This window comes from Sciurus vulgaris (assembly GCF_902686455.1).
Source record: "Sciurus vulgaris genome assembly, chromosome: 4".
NCBI lineage: Eukaryota > Metazoa > Chordata > Mammalia > Rodentia > Sciuridae > Sciurus > Sciurus vulgaris.
The window spans coordinates 186931350-186946861 of record NC_136464.1 but is presented as its reverse complement, the minus strand read 5'-3'; the positions used below and the strand labels follow the sequence as shown (position 1 = coordinate 186946861).

General features: G+C 58.8%; 1 protein-coding gene and 1 long non-coding RNA gene across 3 annotated transcripts in view; both read right to left on the bottom strand.

Moving 5' to 3' along the window:
- Positions 1–15512, bottom strand: part of TMCO3 (transmembrane and coiled-coil domains 3) — a 33327-nt gene that overhangs the window by 2255 nt on the left and 15560 nt on the right. Inside the window, exons 8-10 of one of the 2 annotated variants that reach the window (XM_079138776.1) lie at positions 11518–11638; positions 5745–5940; positions 2836–2986 (exon numbers count right to left, since the gene is read on the bottom strand). In XM_079138776.1, coding sequence (XP_078994902.1) covers positions 2836–2986; positions 5745–5940; positions 11518–11638 — 468 coding nt within the window. The remainder of the gene's footprint in view (positions 1–2835; positions 2987–5744; positions 5941–11517; positions 11639–15512) is intronic. The other variant, XM_079138777.1, reaches the window with a different exon arrangement.
- Positions 348–977, bottom strand: LOC306660504. Its single transcript, XR_013763653.1, has 3 exons — positions 621–977; positions 518–570; positions 348–465 (listed from the first exon to the last, which is right to left on the bottom strand). It is a non-coding gene; the product is annotated as an uncharacterized lncRNA (long non-coding RNA).

Here is a 15512-nt window from a genome sequence, read left to right as displayed (position 1 = left end):
CAGTCACTTGGAGAGTGGGGACCCGGCACGAGCCTTCCCTGACCTGGGTGTGTGGCCCTGCCTCTGCAAGTGGACAGCTGGACCCAGACAGGCAACAGTCCTGCGCGTCTGCCTGCTGGGTCTGGCTCTCTAGGCTCACGCTCATGCTCTTGAGGAGCCACAAGGAAGTACTTCCCAGACACTTCCCTCTGCCCTGTGCCACTGCAGAGGCTGCTGCGTGGGCACTGCCTAGGGACGGCCACCGGACAGGCAGCTGCAGGCAGCCTCACCACCCTCCGAGGAAAACCCTGGTACCAGAGACCTTGTGGAGTCAAGACTCAGGGGAGCAGTCTTGCCTGCCACCACAACACCTCTGCGTCTCCCTTGGAAGCACAGTGTGAAGGCCTCCTCCTTCCTGAGACCCAGAGGTGCCTCCCCGATAGCTGGGCTGTGCTGCACTGACCAAACACCAGGCCCTTGGCGAGGCTGCCTTCGCAAGGCCTGCCTTCAGCCTGTGCCCGGGCCCTGCGTGCATCACCTGCACTCCCCAAGGCCTGCCTTCGGCCTGTGCCCGGGCCCTGCGTGCACCTCCTGCTCTCCCCAAGGCCTGCCTTCGGCCTGTGCCCAGGCCCTGCGTGCACCATCTGTTCCCTCAGTAAGGGTGGATGGGCACTGTGGTCAGCTCTCCCTCTGGTGCCCAGCTCTGCCCTTCCACTGCAGGATGCCCTGCACTCCTGCCTCTGGCTTGGCCTGTGGCCACTGCAGACGGCTACACCACCTATCCCAGGCCTGCTCTGCTGCTGTGGACGCCATCCTGCAAGGGCAGCACCTGATGCTGGCAATTGCCCTGCACTCAGCTCCTCACCAGAGGGTGAGCTCATGATGTCGGCATGACAGCATGGAGGACCGTGAGGAGCTGGGGACCCAGACCTCAGCCTCAAGTCACCGCAGCTGGCAGGAGGGCAAGCGAGCCAGGCTACCACCTCCCAGAGGGTCACTGGTGCTCATGACAAACACCAAACGCCACAGTGCGACAGGGGCCTGAGGACTCACCCAGCCCTGGCCCAGCACTTCCTAACAGCACTCCTCAGCCCCTCGGCCCCGGTGTCCACAGCCAGACGTGGGTTTGGGGTGGGTGAATAACACCCGCCAGGGAGATACACGTTGGTCTCAGGGTCACTCTGCCAGCACCAAAGCCACTGACATCCAGGCGAGCAAGGAACTCAAGGTGCGTAAGTCAGGGCCCCCCCAGGAACATGACAAGCAACTACCATCTCCGTCCCGCTAGAACCTGGCAGGCCTGCTCTGGAACCCTCTCTGTGTCCAGGGAGGTGGGCCAGGCAGGAGGATGAAGTTCTTGCTGAAAATTCCCTGAGAACAAACACTGAATGGTCAGTAGTGCTTGTGAGCTGGAGGTGACTGGCCCCACACAGCAGAGCTGGCCCCTGCTCCAGACACTGGGCGGGCAGTCTGTGCTGCAGCAGGCCTGGGCCTGGACAGAGCTCCAGCAGGGGCTGCTCTTCTGGAGATGAAGCTGAGAAAGTAACCAGGAGACCATGTGGTCCACACACCAGGACCGCGGCCTTGGAAAAGCAAGAGAGGCAGGGACCGCATATGATTTTTCTTTTTTAAAATGGTTTTTAGTTGTCAGTAGACCTTTATTTTATTTATATGTGATACTGAGCATTGAACCCAGTGCCTCACACATGCCAGGCGAGTGCTCTTCCACTGAGCCACAGCCCCAAGCCCCACGTGTTTTCATGTTAAACTTCTGTCAAATAAAATTTAGTTAACAGTTTAAAAAAAATAAAAATAAATTTAAAAAAAAAAAAAAAAAAAGGAAAGACAATGAGAGGAAAGAGAGCCCTCTGGGCTGGAGCAGCCGTCCAGTGTTCTTCCCAACAACCACGCTGACCGCCACACATACAGAAGCAGCCCTGGGCCCAGTGAAGCGTAACACCGTGGTGTCCAGACTGGGCATGGGCCTACCCTGTCCAGTAGGGTGAACATGGGCTCCAAAGCTGGGGCCCGACACCCACTGGCCCTCTTCCTGGTGCCTTCCACAGCCTGGTCAATTTCCTCAGACCCTCCCAATGGAGTAGGAGAGGCAGAGTCCATTCCACGTGCTAAGTAATGCCATGGGGCGGGGGCCTGAGTGCAGAAGTGACAGGTGCCCAGGGGATGGGGGCAGCCCAGCTGTCAGGCTCTCCATGGCCTCCCTGCTCTGGGCTGATTCCCCTGTACTGAGCAGCACCGGATCACCGATCCCACTGGCCAGAGGCCGGCTTCCCCTCTGAAGAGATGCTGGCTCCTCTGCTTCTCCTTGGGCGGGACACGGCTACGCGGGGCCCTTCGCATTTCCGTGCAGCGTTCAGAGTCAGTTTCCACATCTCCCTGGGGCTGTGCTGAATCTAGGTACCCATGTCGATTGCACAAGCGTCTTAGACAATAAACACCAAGGGGAGAGAGGCCAGGGACTCGTTAGGGCTTCAGAAGCCCAGGTGGCCCTGTCAGTTCACATCACTTCTCGATCAGGCACTCAGGAGTCTAGAGCAGCCCACTTGGATGTGGCTGGTTTAGCTCCTACGATTTGCAGGGTGCTGGGACGGGAAGACAAAGCTCAGCCCCTCTGTAGGCTGTATGAGGACAGCAGGGGACGCCAGGGGATGGCCTCTCAGACCTGCTGACCACCAGGGTACCTGCAGACAAGCTTCCCCAAGCACACCCCCTTTTCTGCCTGCTCTCACTCTCTATGTAAGATTTCCTTCAGGCTCTGGAGAGAGACATATTTACACACAAACGTCATAGAAGAAATCTGCAAGTATTAACAAATAGTTACAACAAAAAAAAGATTACCTATCGAGGCAAAGAAGACCATGGCCAGGAAGTCTCGAATGGGCTCGAGGTAGGCCATGACCTCCTCAGTGACTACGTGGCCTTGGGAAGAGACCAGCGCTCCAGCCAGGAAACAGCCCAGCTCCATGGACACGTCCAGCAGCTCCGTGACCTGGGACACAGAATGAGACAACGTCACCCATCAGGGATGTTTACACAAACACACCCACAGGCCCACCAGACCACCATGGTGCACAGCAAGGACAGCAGCCCCCAGGAGAGCCGGGCACCGTGGCTCAGACGCAGGTTCCCTGTGCCTAACTACCATGCGAGGAGGGCACTTCTGCATGAGACTCTTCAACATTTACTTTCAGCATTTGTGATGCATTTGCTCTACCTGAAACCGTGAACGGCCAGACTGTAACACTAGCAAGTGAGTCCCACGTGCGGACGATGACCACACACAACCATGGGAGCCAAGGCCCAGGCGTGAGCACAGGTGAGCAGGTCCAGGTAGCGAGGGGGCCAGACACACGTTCACACACCGCACGCATGAAGACAAGAGCACAGCCATGGGGCACACAAGCACTCACAGACCCACGCAGCACACTCTCCCAACACACGCCTACTACACAGCAGGATGACTCAAACTCTCATGGCCATGCTCCAGGAGACGGGCGTGGGGCAGACACGCAGCATCCAGGGCAGGCGCATCCAATCTGAGGCCAGCACACACCCAGCGCTGAGCTCTCAGAGGACAGCGGAGCTGGAGGATCACACGGAACATCCTATGACCTGGGGCAGGCAGGGCCTTCACACAGAGGGTCCAAAGTGTCCGTGTTCACTCAAGAAAATACACGGCCTCCGGAACATGCTGAAGTCCAGCTCAGTCATCAGCAAAACTCAAAAAACACAAGAGTGCACAGGTGAGGCACAGCCAGCGGAGGCTGGCCAGGGCACGCTCCACACCACAGACCCGAGGCCAGCAAACGAAGTGGAGGCAGCCACCCTGGGAGCACGCGGCAGGACCCCCTGCACATGGAGCAGAGGCAGCAGCCACTGCGCAGGGGAGGAAACTCGGGTTTCTTCTTGGACTGGGAGTGATCCTGACCTGGCAGCACGGGCAGGCCGGCACCCCGCAGCACTGCCTTCTTCGACATGGTGGAGGAGGGAACTCCGACCCAGAGCAGACAACAGAAACCTCCAGTAAAACTTGCCAGAGAAAACAGATCTACAGAGTGGGAGAATCATGGCAGCAGACAGGAATAACCTGAAGACTTCAACGGTGCCGAGCCAGCTCTCCAACACCCCTGCAGGTGCCTAGATGCCTCTCCAGTGCCCACGCAGGTGCCTGCATGGTTCTCCAGCACCCCAGCGGGGCCCAGGGGGTGTGCAACATCGGCAGTCATGAGGCCAGAGGGATGAAGATGCCAGGACAGGGCAAAACCCAGGGAGACAATACCAAATGGGTATGGACCAGAATGGCTGGCTCCCATGGATTCTGGTGGCACTGCGGGCAGTCGCTTTGAGGAAGCCAGTGGGGACAGTAGTCAGGTGGGCTCCATGATGGGCAGCTCCACCTCTGCTCTGTGCTCATGCAGACAGCCCTCCTGGGAAGTGCTGCAGCTGGACTCACTGCAGCCCCAGGGACACAAGCCGGTGCCCCCAGAGTAGAGGAAGAGCAGCAACACTCACGCCCCCCGCACAGAAGCTCCGACCAAGACCACCGGCCCTGGCCTCCAACACCGAGCACCTGGCGGCAGCTTTGCAGGCGCAGTACAGACCGTCCACTAAGGGAAGGAGACCGCCAAGGGATGTGCAGAGAAGAGAACCGTGCAACTGAGGACGTGGCCTCCGGGAGTCTGTGGGGAGGAGGCCACGGCAGACAGCCTGGCCATGAGCTGCCTCCGGAGAGGATGCCTCAGGACGCAAGGGACCATGGGAGAGCAGACCAGGCACCGCTGGTGGCACCTGGAGCAGCTCTAGCAGTGGCTCTGTCCCCTCGCAGGACGAGCACATGTGGCCCGCGTGACCAAGTGGAGCTGTTCCTACATGTGACCCTGAGGCACAGATGTGCTCACAGGGGGCTCTGAGGGTGACAGCTTTGCCGCCCAGGCCCGAGGGCAATGCCTCAGCAGCCGTGGCACCTGCAGTGCAGACCCCGGGCACCCTCGGCTGCTCCTGACTGCCACCGGCCTTGTGTACAGATGGTCACTGCCCGCCAGCTATGTAAACTCACTTGGCAGTATGCAGCCTGGTGACCCTTTCACTCTGCCTGGCTCTCTGGGAAGCCCTGGGCTACACGTGCCAGCATCCAGTGGGTTGGACAGTACTCCTGGGAGTGGCCTGCCCACTGTTCACCCTGAAGGACATCGGGACAAGTTCTGGCTGGTTCGAGAAAGGCTGCTGTGGACATTCCTGCGCCTGCTTCTGAGTGAACAGTCCTCACTTCAGTGAGATGAATGTTGAGGCAGCAACTGGCGGTCTTGATAGTGCAAGGTGCCGTCGTGCAGTTGGGTAGACCTAGGGAGCCCCGGGGACCCTCCCCACAGCTCCCCTCACAGCGAGAAGCCTGTGCTCCAGAGGCGGCCGGGAAGACCCTCCACACTGCAGCCACAGACTTGCCCCGGCCTGTCTCATCGCACCACAAGGCTGCTCAGCCACACAGCTGTTCTAGGCGCCACAGGCATGGGGGCTGGGGACAGCAGCCCGGCTGACACGTGCTTGGCCTTTCACCAGCTCAGAGGCAGCCAGTGCAACGTGCACTGATCACTCTTCCCCTCGAGCTAGGAGCGGGCACGGAACAAGCAGGTTCAGGCCCAGCACCACGAACCACACGAGAAGAGATCCGTGCATTTCAGACATTTCAACTGTAACTCCCATGAAACACAGGCAGGCCACACGCGAGGAGGAGCTGGAGAGGGACTTACCGTCAGCATGGAGAAGATGAAGGCAGACACACCCAGGACCAGGGCCTCCTTGTTCCCTTTACTCTCCAGACGCAGCTTCCGGCAGAAAGGCCCAATGAGGGACATCTTGATGAGGAGACACAGAACGAAGACCAGGGCCAGCGAGAAGAGGGCCTGGCCGACCAGGAGCAGTGCGCGCAGCACCCCCACAACGAGGCTGGAAGGGAAGGAGCCACGTCGTACACCTCCGGAGCCCGAGGGGTGTCCCCACCGCCCTCCTGCCGCACACCATGGGAGTGACCCAGACCATACACTGCCACCACCAAGGACAGCGATGAGTCCTGCCAGTCAGACGCAGGTGCTGGCAGGCAGCACTGGGCTCGTATGCCTCGCCTGAAGACTGGACGGACGTGCTCCCACGTGGACAAGGACAGCCCTCCTCCGGCAGTCAGCACCACGGCTCAGCAGGCCACCCGACCCCTGGAGTGTGTCCCCAGTGCCCAGCCAGACTGGGGCTGATGCCCAGCACCAGGTGCAAGAGAATGAGTCCCTACCAAGCGCTTCAGAAGCCATGGGCACCTGTGGTCACTAAGACTTGGCCCACGGCTTCTGCGGAAAGGCACGATGGCATGGCAGCAGGGTTCAGACCCCACTGCTGCCCCTTGGGACAAAACCCTCCTCCAGTCCTGCTCAAGGAAGAGACCCCTGTCACCAAGAAAGGACTGGTCTGTCCCTGCGGTCCAGCTCATGCCAGCACTGGACTGCTGGACAGTGACCCAGGAGACCAGACAGAGCTGGACTTGCAACAGGAGAGACAGAACGAAGAGACCACGGACTGACCCTGCAGCCCCAGAGGAAGGGACGCCGCCCCACTGCCCCAGCTGAAGCCGCCTGGGTGCCCACAGTCCTGACGAGGCTTCCCGATCACCAGCCTGGCCGGGATTCGCCCTGGGCCACGCTCTCAAGGCGCCAAGACCTGTCCGGACCCATCGCTCTGCACAAAGAGCCAGATCTCTGCACAGGGGACTGCCCACTTCACCAAGCACGCCTCCCCTCCATCCTGCGCAGACACACGGCCCGTAGGGGCAGGGCCTGTGTACCATGTCCACATGCTGGATGCCCCCCAGGAGCCCTCTTCCCAGCTGGTCAGCTGAGTCCTCAGACCTTGGTCACAGGCTAGCTGGTACAGAGGCCCCTGTAGGTTCTAGGAGGTCACTGCTGCCACAGATCTGCAGCACCACCTCAGTCCTGTACTCACCTTCTTGTCACCCACGCGCCGGCACTCCCTAACACGGGGCACCTCTCTGAGCAAAGTCACGCCCCCTTCACCCCATCCCCAGGGTGGAGGGTAGACCCTGTTCTAACCCATCTGGTCCATGAGAAAGGGACAGCAAGGGAGAAGGGGAGCCAGCTGCAGTGCCCAGCCAAGACCCCACAGCTCTGCAGTGACCATGCCAGGCTCAGCAAAGGCCCACCTCCCACGTACACAGGCCACCTGCAAGCAAGAGGAGGTCAGTGCAGGCCAGCCTCTCCGGCTCAGCACTGTTAGGACCAGGGCCAGATGTAGACATGCGGCCTCCACCCACTACACCAATGGGGGGCACATGCACAAGGGGGCACACGCAAAAGGGACACACACAAGACAGAGCACACAGCACAGAACACACAGCACAGAGCACACAGGGGGCACAGAGCACACAGCACAGAGCACACAGGGGGCACAGAGCACACAGGGGGCACAGAGCACACAGGGGACACAGAGCACACAGCACAGAGCACACAGGGGGCAAAGAGCACACAGCACAGAGCACACAGGGGGCACAGAGCACACAGCACAGAGCACACAGGGGCACAGAGCACACAGGGGGCACAGAGCACACAGCACAGAGCACACAGGGGGCACAGAGCACACAGCACAGAGCACACAGGGGCACAGAGCACACAGGGGGCACAGAGCACACGGCACAGAGCACACGGGCACAGAGCACACAGGGGGCACAGAGCACACAGCACAGAGCACACAGGGGGCACAGAGCACACAGGGGGCACAGAGCACACAGCACAGAGCACACAGGGGACACAGAGCACACAGGGGGCACAGAGCACACAGGGGGCACAGAGCACACAGCACAGAGCACACAGTGGGCAGAGAGCACACAGGGGACATAGAGCACACAGGGGACACAGAGCACACAGGGGACACAGAGCACACAGGGGACACAGAGCACACAGGGGACACAGAGCACACAGGAGGCACAGAGCACACGGGGCACAGAGCACACAGGGGGCACAGAGCACACAGCACAGAGCACACAGGGGACAGAGCACACAGGGGGCACAGAGCACACAGGGGACACAGAGCACACAGGGGGCACAGAGCACACAGGGGACACAGAGCACACAGGGGACACAGAGCACACAGGGGACACAGAGCACACAGGAGGCACAGAGCACACAGGGGGCACAGAGCACACAGGGGGCACAGAGCACACAGGGGACACAGAGCACACAGCACAGAGCACACAGGGGACACAGAGCACACAGGGGACACAGAGCACACAGGGGGCACAGAGCACACAGGGGACATAGAGCACACAGGGGGCACAGAGCACACAGGGGACACAGAGCACACAGGGGGCACAGAGCACACAGGGGACACAGAGCACACAGGGGACACAGAGCACACAGGGGGCACAGAGCACACAGGGGACACAGAGCACACAGGGGACACAGAGCACACAGGGGGCACAGAGCACACAGGGGACACAGAGCACACAGGGGACACAGAGCACACAGGGGACACAGAGCACACAGGGGGCACAGAGCACACAGGGGGCACAGAGCACACAGCACAGAGCACACAGGGGACACAGAGCACACAGGGGACACAGAGCACACAGGGGGCACAGAGCACACAGGGGACACAGAGCACACAGGGGGCACAGAGCACACAGGGGGCACAGAGCACACAGGGGGCACAGAGCACACAGGGGGCACAGAGCACACAGGGGACACAGAGCACACAGGGGGCACAGAGCACACAGGGGGCACAGAGCACACAGGGGACACAGAGCACACAGGGGGCACAGAGCACACAGGGGACACAGAGCACACAGGGGACACAGAGCACACAGGGGGCACAGAGCACACAGGGGACACAGAGCACACAGGGGACACAGAGCACACAGGGGACACAGAGCACACAGGGGACACAGAGCACACAGGGGACACAGAGCACACAGGGGACACAGAGCACAGCACAGAGCACACAGGGGGCACAGAGCACACAGGGGGCACAGAGCACACAGCACAGAGCACACAGGGGACACAGAGCACACAGGGGGCACAGAGCACACAGCAAAGAGCACACAGGGGGCACAGACCACACAGGGGACATAGAGAGCACACAGGGGACACAGAGCACACAGGGGACACAGAGCACACAGGGGACAGAGAGCGCACAGAGGACATAGAGCACACAGCACAGAGCACACAGGGGACACAACACCCGGCTCTCTCCCTCCCCACCAACGGTGTCCAGGACATGCCTGCCTTTGCACTAGCCTCCCTGTGGGTACCGGGAGTGCACCCTAGGTAGGCACACGCGTGGCCTACCCGGGCCAGGAAGCCACACCTCCGCGAACTCCCCCCGCTCCGACCAGCCCGACCCAGCCCAGCGAGCCACTCCCAATGGCACCACAGAGGCCCCTTCCGCAATGCTGGGTTAGTAACAGGGCGCTCTCCCATGGAGCTGATCGGGCCTGCTCTACTTTTGTTGAGACAAGGCCTCCGCCTGGCAACCCCTCTGCCCTGGCCTCCCCGGGGGCTGGGAGCGCAGGTGCCACCCAACCCTCAGCTTGCAGGTGGAAGCCGGAGGTGCGGTCTGCGTCCTGGGCCCCACACAGGCCCGCTCCACAGTCAGGGCCCCCGCCAGGCTAGGTCTCAGACCCGGCCCCGCTCTTCTGGTAAGGGACAAGAGAACTTCAAGACCAGAGAGGCGACCTCCTGAGTTCACGTGTGCCTGGACACTGCTCCTTCTGTGCTGTGGGAAGCTGGTTCTACTCTAAGTCTTGTTCTTTCCTGTGCAATGTTGGGGGGGGGGGGGGTTATTTTTTCCTTTAGGAAAGATCAAGATTAATTCTGAGTAAAGCTTCATAAGCAAAGTCTCCATTGTTATAACTAATTTTATTTCTTTGATTTATTTTACTGTAAACTTTTCACGGTTATTAGAACTGGAAGAGAGGTTTTCCTAAATTACAGAAAAGTTATAAGGTAGACAAAGAAAAATCACCCCAACCTTTCCTATTCTACTAGTAGAATCACAGTGAAATCAAACCATAAGTCAGTAACAGACAACGGGAAACTTAACACTTCTGAAGAAACCATGAACCAAAGAAAGGATACTGAAGGAAATCTTAAAAATTCACTGAATTGAAGGGCTGGGGCTGTGGCTCAGTGGTGAAGCGCTTGCCAGGCATGTGTGAGGCACTAGATTCAATTCTCAGCACCGCATATCAATAAAACAAAGGTCCACTGACAACTAAAAAATTCTTCAAAAAATTTACTGAATCGAATGAAAATCATACGTATGTCTATACATATTTATATATAGCCATACATACAGTGAGATGCAGCTGCACAGTGCTGAGAGGGAAACGAGAGCCAAATACACCACGGCCAACAGAAGGGACTAACGGTGGGAGAGGATGACCGCAGAGGACAGGCCCAACTCCTCAGCACTGCAACACCTCTCAAGGACACCAGGGGCACTCCGAGAGCCCTGCAGCAGCCGAGCAGACCGAGGTGGACGCCAAGGACGCCCGGGGTGCCCCAGAGAAGCCCGGAGATCCTGGGGGCTTCACAGCAGAGATGCCAGATGTCTGCGGAGGCGAAACACCAGCTCTATACAACAGTTTCCAGAAACACTTCCCGAATCTTTTATGAACCTAAAACGACTCTCAATGCCAAAATCACAGAGTGCATGAAAGGGAAACTCTTGAGCTCAGGCTCCCTAGGCCTCAAGAAATCAGCCAGGTGAACACACAAAGAAGAAAAGTTAAGACACTACAACCAAGTGGGATTTACTGCACATGGTTCAGCTCCTGAAAAGCAACACAGCCCACCACGTCACTGACGAAGAAAAGTCACATTTTCACCTTGGTGGGTGAAGAAAAGGCACCGACAGAAACCACGTCCACTCACACGGACTCCTGGGAAACCGGACCGGCTGGAGAAGGAACTCGTACAGCCCCACGCCAGCCCCACGCCAACCGAGAACACACATCCAGCCAAGTTCCGGGCAGCAGTCGGTATGTGGAACAGAGAAGGCAGAGGCACAGCCCAGAGCAGAGGCCAGCGCCTGGGGCAGGTCCTGCCACACACAGGGGAGGCAGCAGGCTGGCAAGGTCAGGCAAGCGTGGGTCCCACCCTCGGGCAGCAGCCTGGGCCTCAGCGGCTCCCTCTCCCACTAGCTGGGCCTTCTCCAGCTGGTGCTCTGGCCGTGAACCCCATGGAGCAGAACCTGCAGCTTCCCGGGCCAGCTCGCCCTACCAGCCAAGAAAGCCCAATTTGGTGTGGGGATTCCAGTGGGAGGCACAGTCACGAGGACGACGGCGACAACCACAGCCACACGCCACACGCGTGCCCTGACTGCCCCGAGGCAGGGACCCCGCCACCCCCATGCTGGGCACACAGCTCGGACACTGCTTTGGGAAAAGCATTTGGAAGCTTTTTCAGAAACGAATGGTTTCAGCTGGAAAAGCAAAGCTTCCAGGTAAGTGCAGAGGACGCGTACCTGGAGGACGGAGCTGCTCCTGCTTGTATGAGTGTCGGCATGACGGCGATGAACAGCCCCAGCTGCACATCCTGTGTCACCAGCATCCCCAGCAGCACGGTGCTGTAGTCAACGTCACCTGCTGGAGAGAGCGTCACTCAACACAGGCAGACAGCAACGCCAGCAGCCCCGAGTGCACCCTTGGCACGTTTCCCGAACACCCAGACAGGGTGTTCTGTTTCTTCCTGGTCCCAGGATCGACCCAGGGCACTTCACCACTGAGCCACATCTCTGACTCTTTCATTTTTTATTTTGTGACAGGGCCTTGTTAAGTTGCTTAGGACCTAACCAAGTCGTGGAGGCTGATCTGAACTTGCGATCCCCCTACCTCAGCCTCCCGAGCAGCTGAGATTATAGGCGCACCACCGTGCCTGGCTTCTGACAGCGCTGGTCGTTAATGAGATGCCTCCTTGAAGCCAGGCATGACGCCAGGGCAGACCTGCAGTCCCAGGCCTCGGGGCTGACGCTGGAGAGCACTGGAGCCCAGGAGCTCCAGGCCAGCCCGGGTGCCACAGCGAGACGCTGTCTCCAAAAATGAGTTTTTAATATTTAAACACTGCAATATTTGCTTTCAAAGAGATTTTAAGTCTTTTTTCTTTCTTTTCTTTTTTTGGGAAAGAAAATCATAACTCAACTTGTTATTTACAGAATTACAGAAAAACATCACCACAAAAGATCCCATGGCAAACAACAGGACAGCAACGTGAGGACGGTGACCCCATGTCCGTGTCCTCGACACGCAGGACCCCACGCCCTCCCCAGCCCGAGAGCTGCAAGGACCCCGTCTGGACAGGGTGCCTCCCACACACGCACTGGGCCTCCCTCCCCCACATGGACTTCCTTCCTGACACAGGCAACGAAGCGCAAGCTAACTATGTGCTTCCACTTCCCGGGGACACCTCTGCTGTGAATCGCTGGACAGAAAGGCCTCAAGCACTGTGTGACCAGCAGCAGGTGCTGCCCACTCCTGGGCACCGGCGACCCGTGGCCACAGCCCGCCTCCCCAGGAGCTACTGCCCAATGCCTGCTCAGGCTTTGGGAGTGCTGAGCACACCCCAGGTTTCACGCGGGTGGCATGGGCCAGGGCACTGGGTTCCACACCCACACCCTGCTGCTGAAGGGTCACCCACTCTCTTCTGCGGCCTTCCAAGGACGCGTGCCGCTCAACTGCAGCACCCAGGGCCCAGGCCACCGTTGACGTCTTGCTACCAGAGGATACTGCCTCCGCCATTCCCGTGCACTGTGAGAACCTCCTAGGAACATAACTAGAAAAGTAATTTTCTATTCAGAAACTGCTCTCCACGGTGGCTGGCCCACTGCGGCTTCCATGAGGACAACTGGGCGCCTGGGACTTGTTCCCTGGGCTCGCTTAGCCGGGCACCAGATGCCCACTCGCAGCCTTTGCCAGCTGAGGATGGTGCACAAGTACCTCAGGGGCCTTGGCTGCCCTCCTGGGGCCAAGCGAGGCTCCTCTAAGAGACCCCTGCCAGGTTTCCGATTGGTTCACCATTGTCTGGACACTCAGGAAATCAGGCCTTGGCTTGTTCTACAGAGACCCAGCCTGTGCGTACCAAGCACCTTCTACTAAGTCTCAAAGCTGGCTGTTCCGTGCATATCAGCACTCTCTCCATGGGGTTCTGAACTGCGTGTTTAAGAGACCCACTACCCTAGGGCCACAGGTGTCCCGTGTTTCCTCCTAGCAGTCCAGGGCTCTGCTCTTCACATGCAGGCGTCTGACACAGGACGTTCTGGGGTACAAACCAGGGGAGGGCTCCAGTTTCTTCTCTTCCACTTGGGGGCCTCCGTTCCCTCTCCCTGTGGCTGGGCCATGTGGTCACGTGGGGATGCCCAGGTGCTCTTCACACAGGCTGTGCTTGGCCTTCTGCTCTTAAATCCACGATAGGGTCAGTCCCTCAAGTCCCACGGAAACCCTGCCAACCTCACGGGGACAGGAGTGTGTAAATCTGAGAAAGGCCTCGGTACAGTGACCGTGCACCAAGCCAGGACACACCCGTGCAGCCTCAAAGACAGGTTTTCCCTTCAAAGGCGACCCAGATCTTATCTTTAGGGATTTATCCACTGCTTTCTGCTGCTACTATAAATGGAAGTTCTTTCCAAACTATGTTCTCTCACTGTGCTGCAGGTACACTGCTAACCAGCTTAACTACACCTGCAGCTTTAGCATGTCTGCCTCCCCCTCGGTGTGCACCCACAGAGTGGCCCCTCTGACCACCTCACTATCCAGAGTTTTACTGTGGTCTTAAGAAAAACTCCAAGATACAAAACCACCTCCTTGCCAGGTGTGGTGGCACATGCGTGTGATCTCAAGTGATTCAGGAGGCTGAGGTAGGAGGATTGCAAGTTCAAGGCCAGCCTCAGCAACTTAGTGAGGCCCTAAACAACTTAGTAAGACTGTCTCAAAATGAAAAATAAAAAGGGCTGGGGATGTTGCTCAGTGGTTAGGCACTCTGGGTTCAATCCCTGTGCCAAAAAACAAAACAAGAAACAACCTCTTTTCTAACAGTCCCCAGTTATTCAGAATCTTGAGGAAGCTCTCACCACCCGGGCCCTGTCCCATGCTGCTCTGCACTGCAGGACTGAGGGCAGCTAGCACTCAGCTTCTTCCGTCAGAGACCCCTGAACTCCCCCGAATCTTCGGCAGCCTCTTTGTTGGTTCCTGTGCCCGACCATTCCCAGCACAGGGAGGAGTTCCCGTCTTCCGCTACACCATGGCTGGAGATGGGAGCGTCCACGTGCCTGCCTGCACAGCACCTGCCCTTGCAGACAGGTCCGCTTCCCTGGGCACTTGCAGTGCCGCTGTCCTGATATGACTCCCCCGTGAGTCTGGGGACGAGCCTTGAGTCTCAGGCCCTCCTCCAGTCCGGAGGCTGCCCGCCATGCTGCAGCCTTCCTACGGTGCAGAGTAGGCCTGCAACAGGGTCTGCGGGCACCCACCTTCCCCACTACGGGTCTTTCGTGCTGCATCTGACCCAGCTGAACAAAGGTGGCGCCTTCACTTTGTTTCCAGGGTTACGAGCATGTCTGTTCTGGTCTTCACCAGGCTCTCCCGTGGATGAGGGGGCTCGTGCTGTGATCCCCGAGTGCTCCCTCTGAAGTGTCCACCAGGCTCTCCCGTGGATGAGGGGGCTCGCGCTGTGATCCCCGAGTGCTCCCTCTGAAGTGTCCACCAGGCTCTCCTGTGGACGAGGGGGCTTGCAGCCTCACTCCGGAGCGTGGCCATTCACCCTCTGTCCACAGGCCCTGTGGGTCTAGCACTGTGGTGTCCGCTGTCCCCCCAGGAGCTGCTTCCACAGGTGCCACCACCCGCTGTCTGCCTGAGCTCCTTGCCCTGCTCTTCAGTCCTCTTCACCTCCCACAAAGCTGCGGTCAGATTCCTTGCAACTGAGGAAAACACCTGACACAACAACTCTGAGGAGAAGATTGTACTTTGTGACATAGTTTTCGAGATCAGTCCATGGTCAGCTGACTCCCCTGCTCTGGTTCTGAGGTGAAGCAGAAGGTCATGGCAGGACGAGTTTGTGGGGTCTGCTCAGCTCACAGAAGCCAGAAGCAGAGGGAGGGAGGGAGGGAGGGAGGAGCCAGGGACAAGAAACACAATCCGCAAGGGCACACCCACCTGCCTGTGGTCAGGCGCAGTCCTTCAGACTGCCGACTCACCAGTGGGTCATTAGGGATGAGTCCCGGCTCTCGTGAACTGGTCATCTCACCTCTCAACATTCCTGTGTCCTCTGACATGAGCTTTGGAGCGCCTCATATACTGACCGAACAGTGGGCTGCTCTAAGAATCAGCCCACAGAAGCCGCAGAGATGCAGCCGCTGGGGCAGGGGCAGCCGGTCCAGTCCCTGTGGAGGGGGTGCCCGTGTGTGCAGGGCAGGGTCTGGCAGAAGGCGATGGTTTCCTGTGCACACTTTCAGCAGTGGGCCCCGCCTCCAGC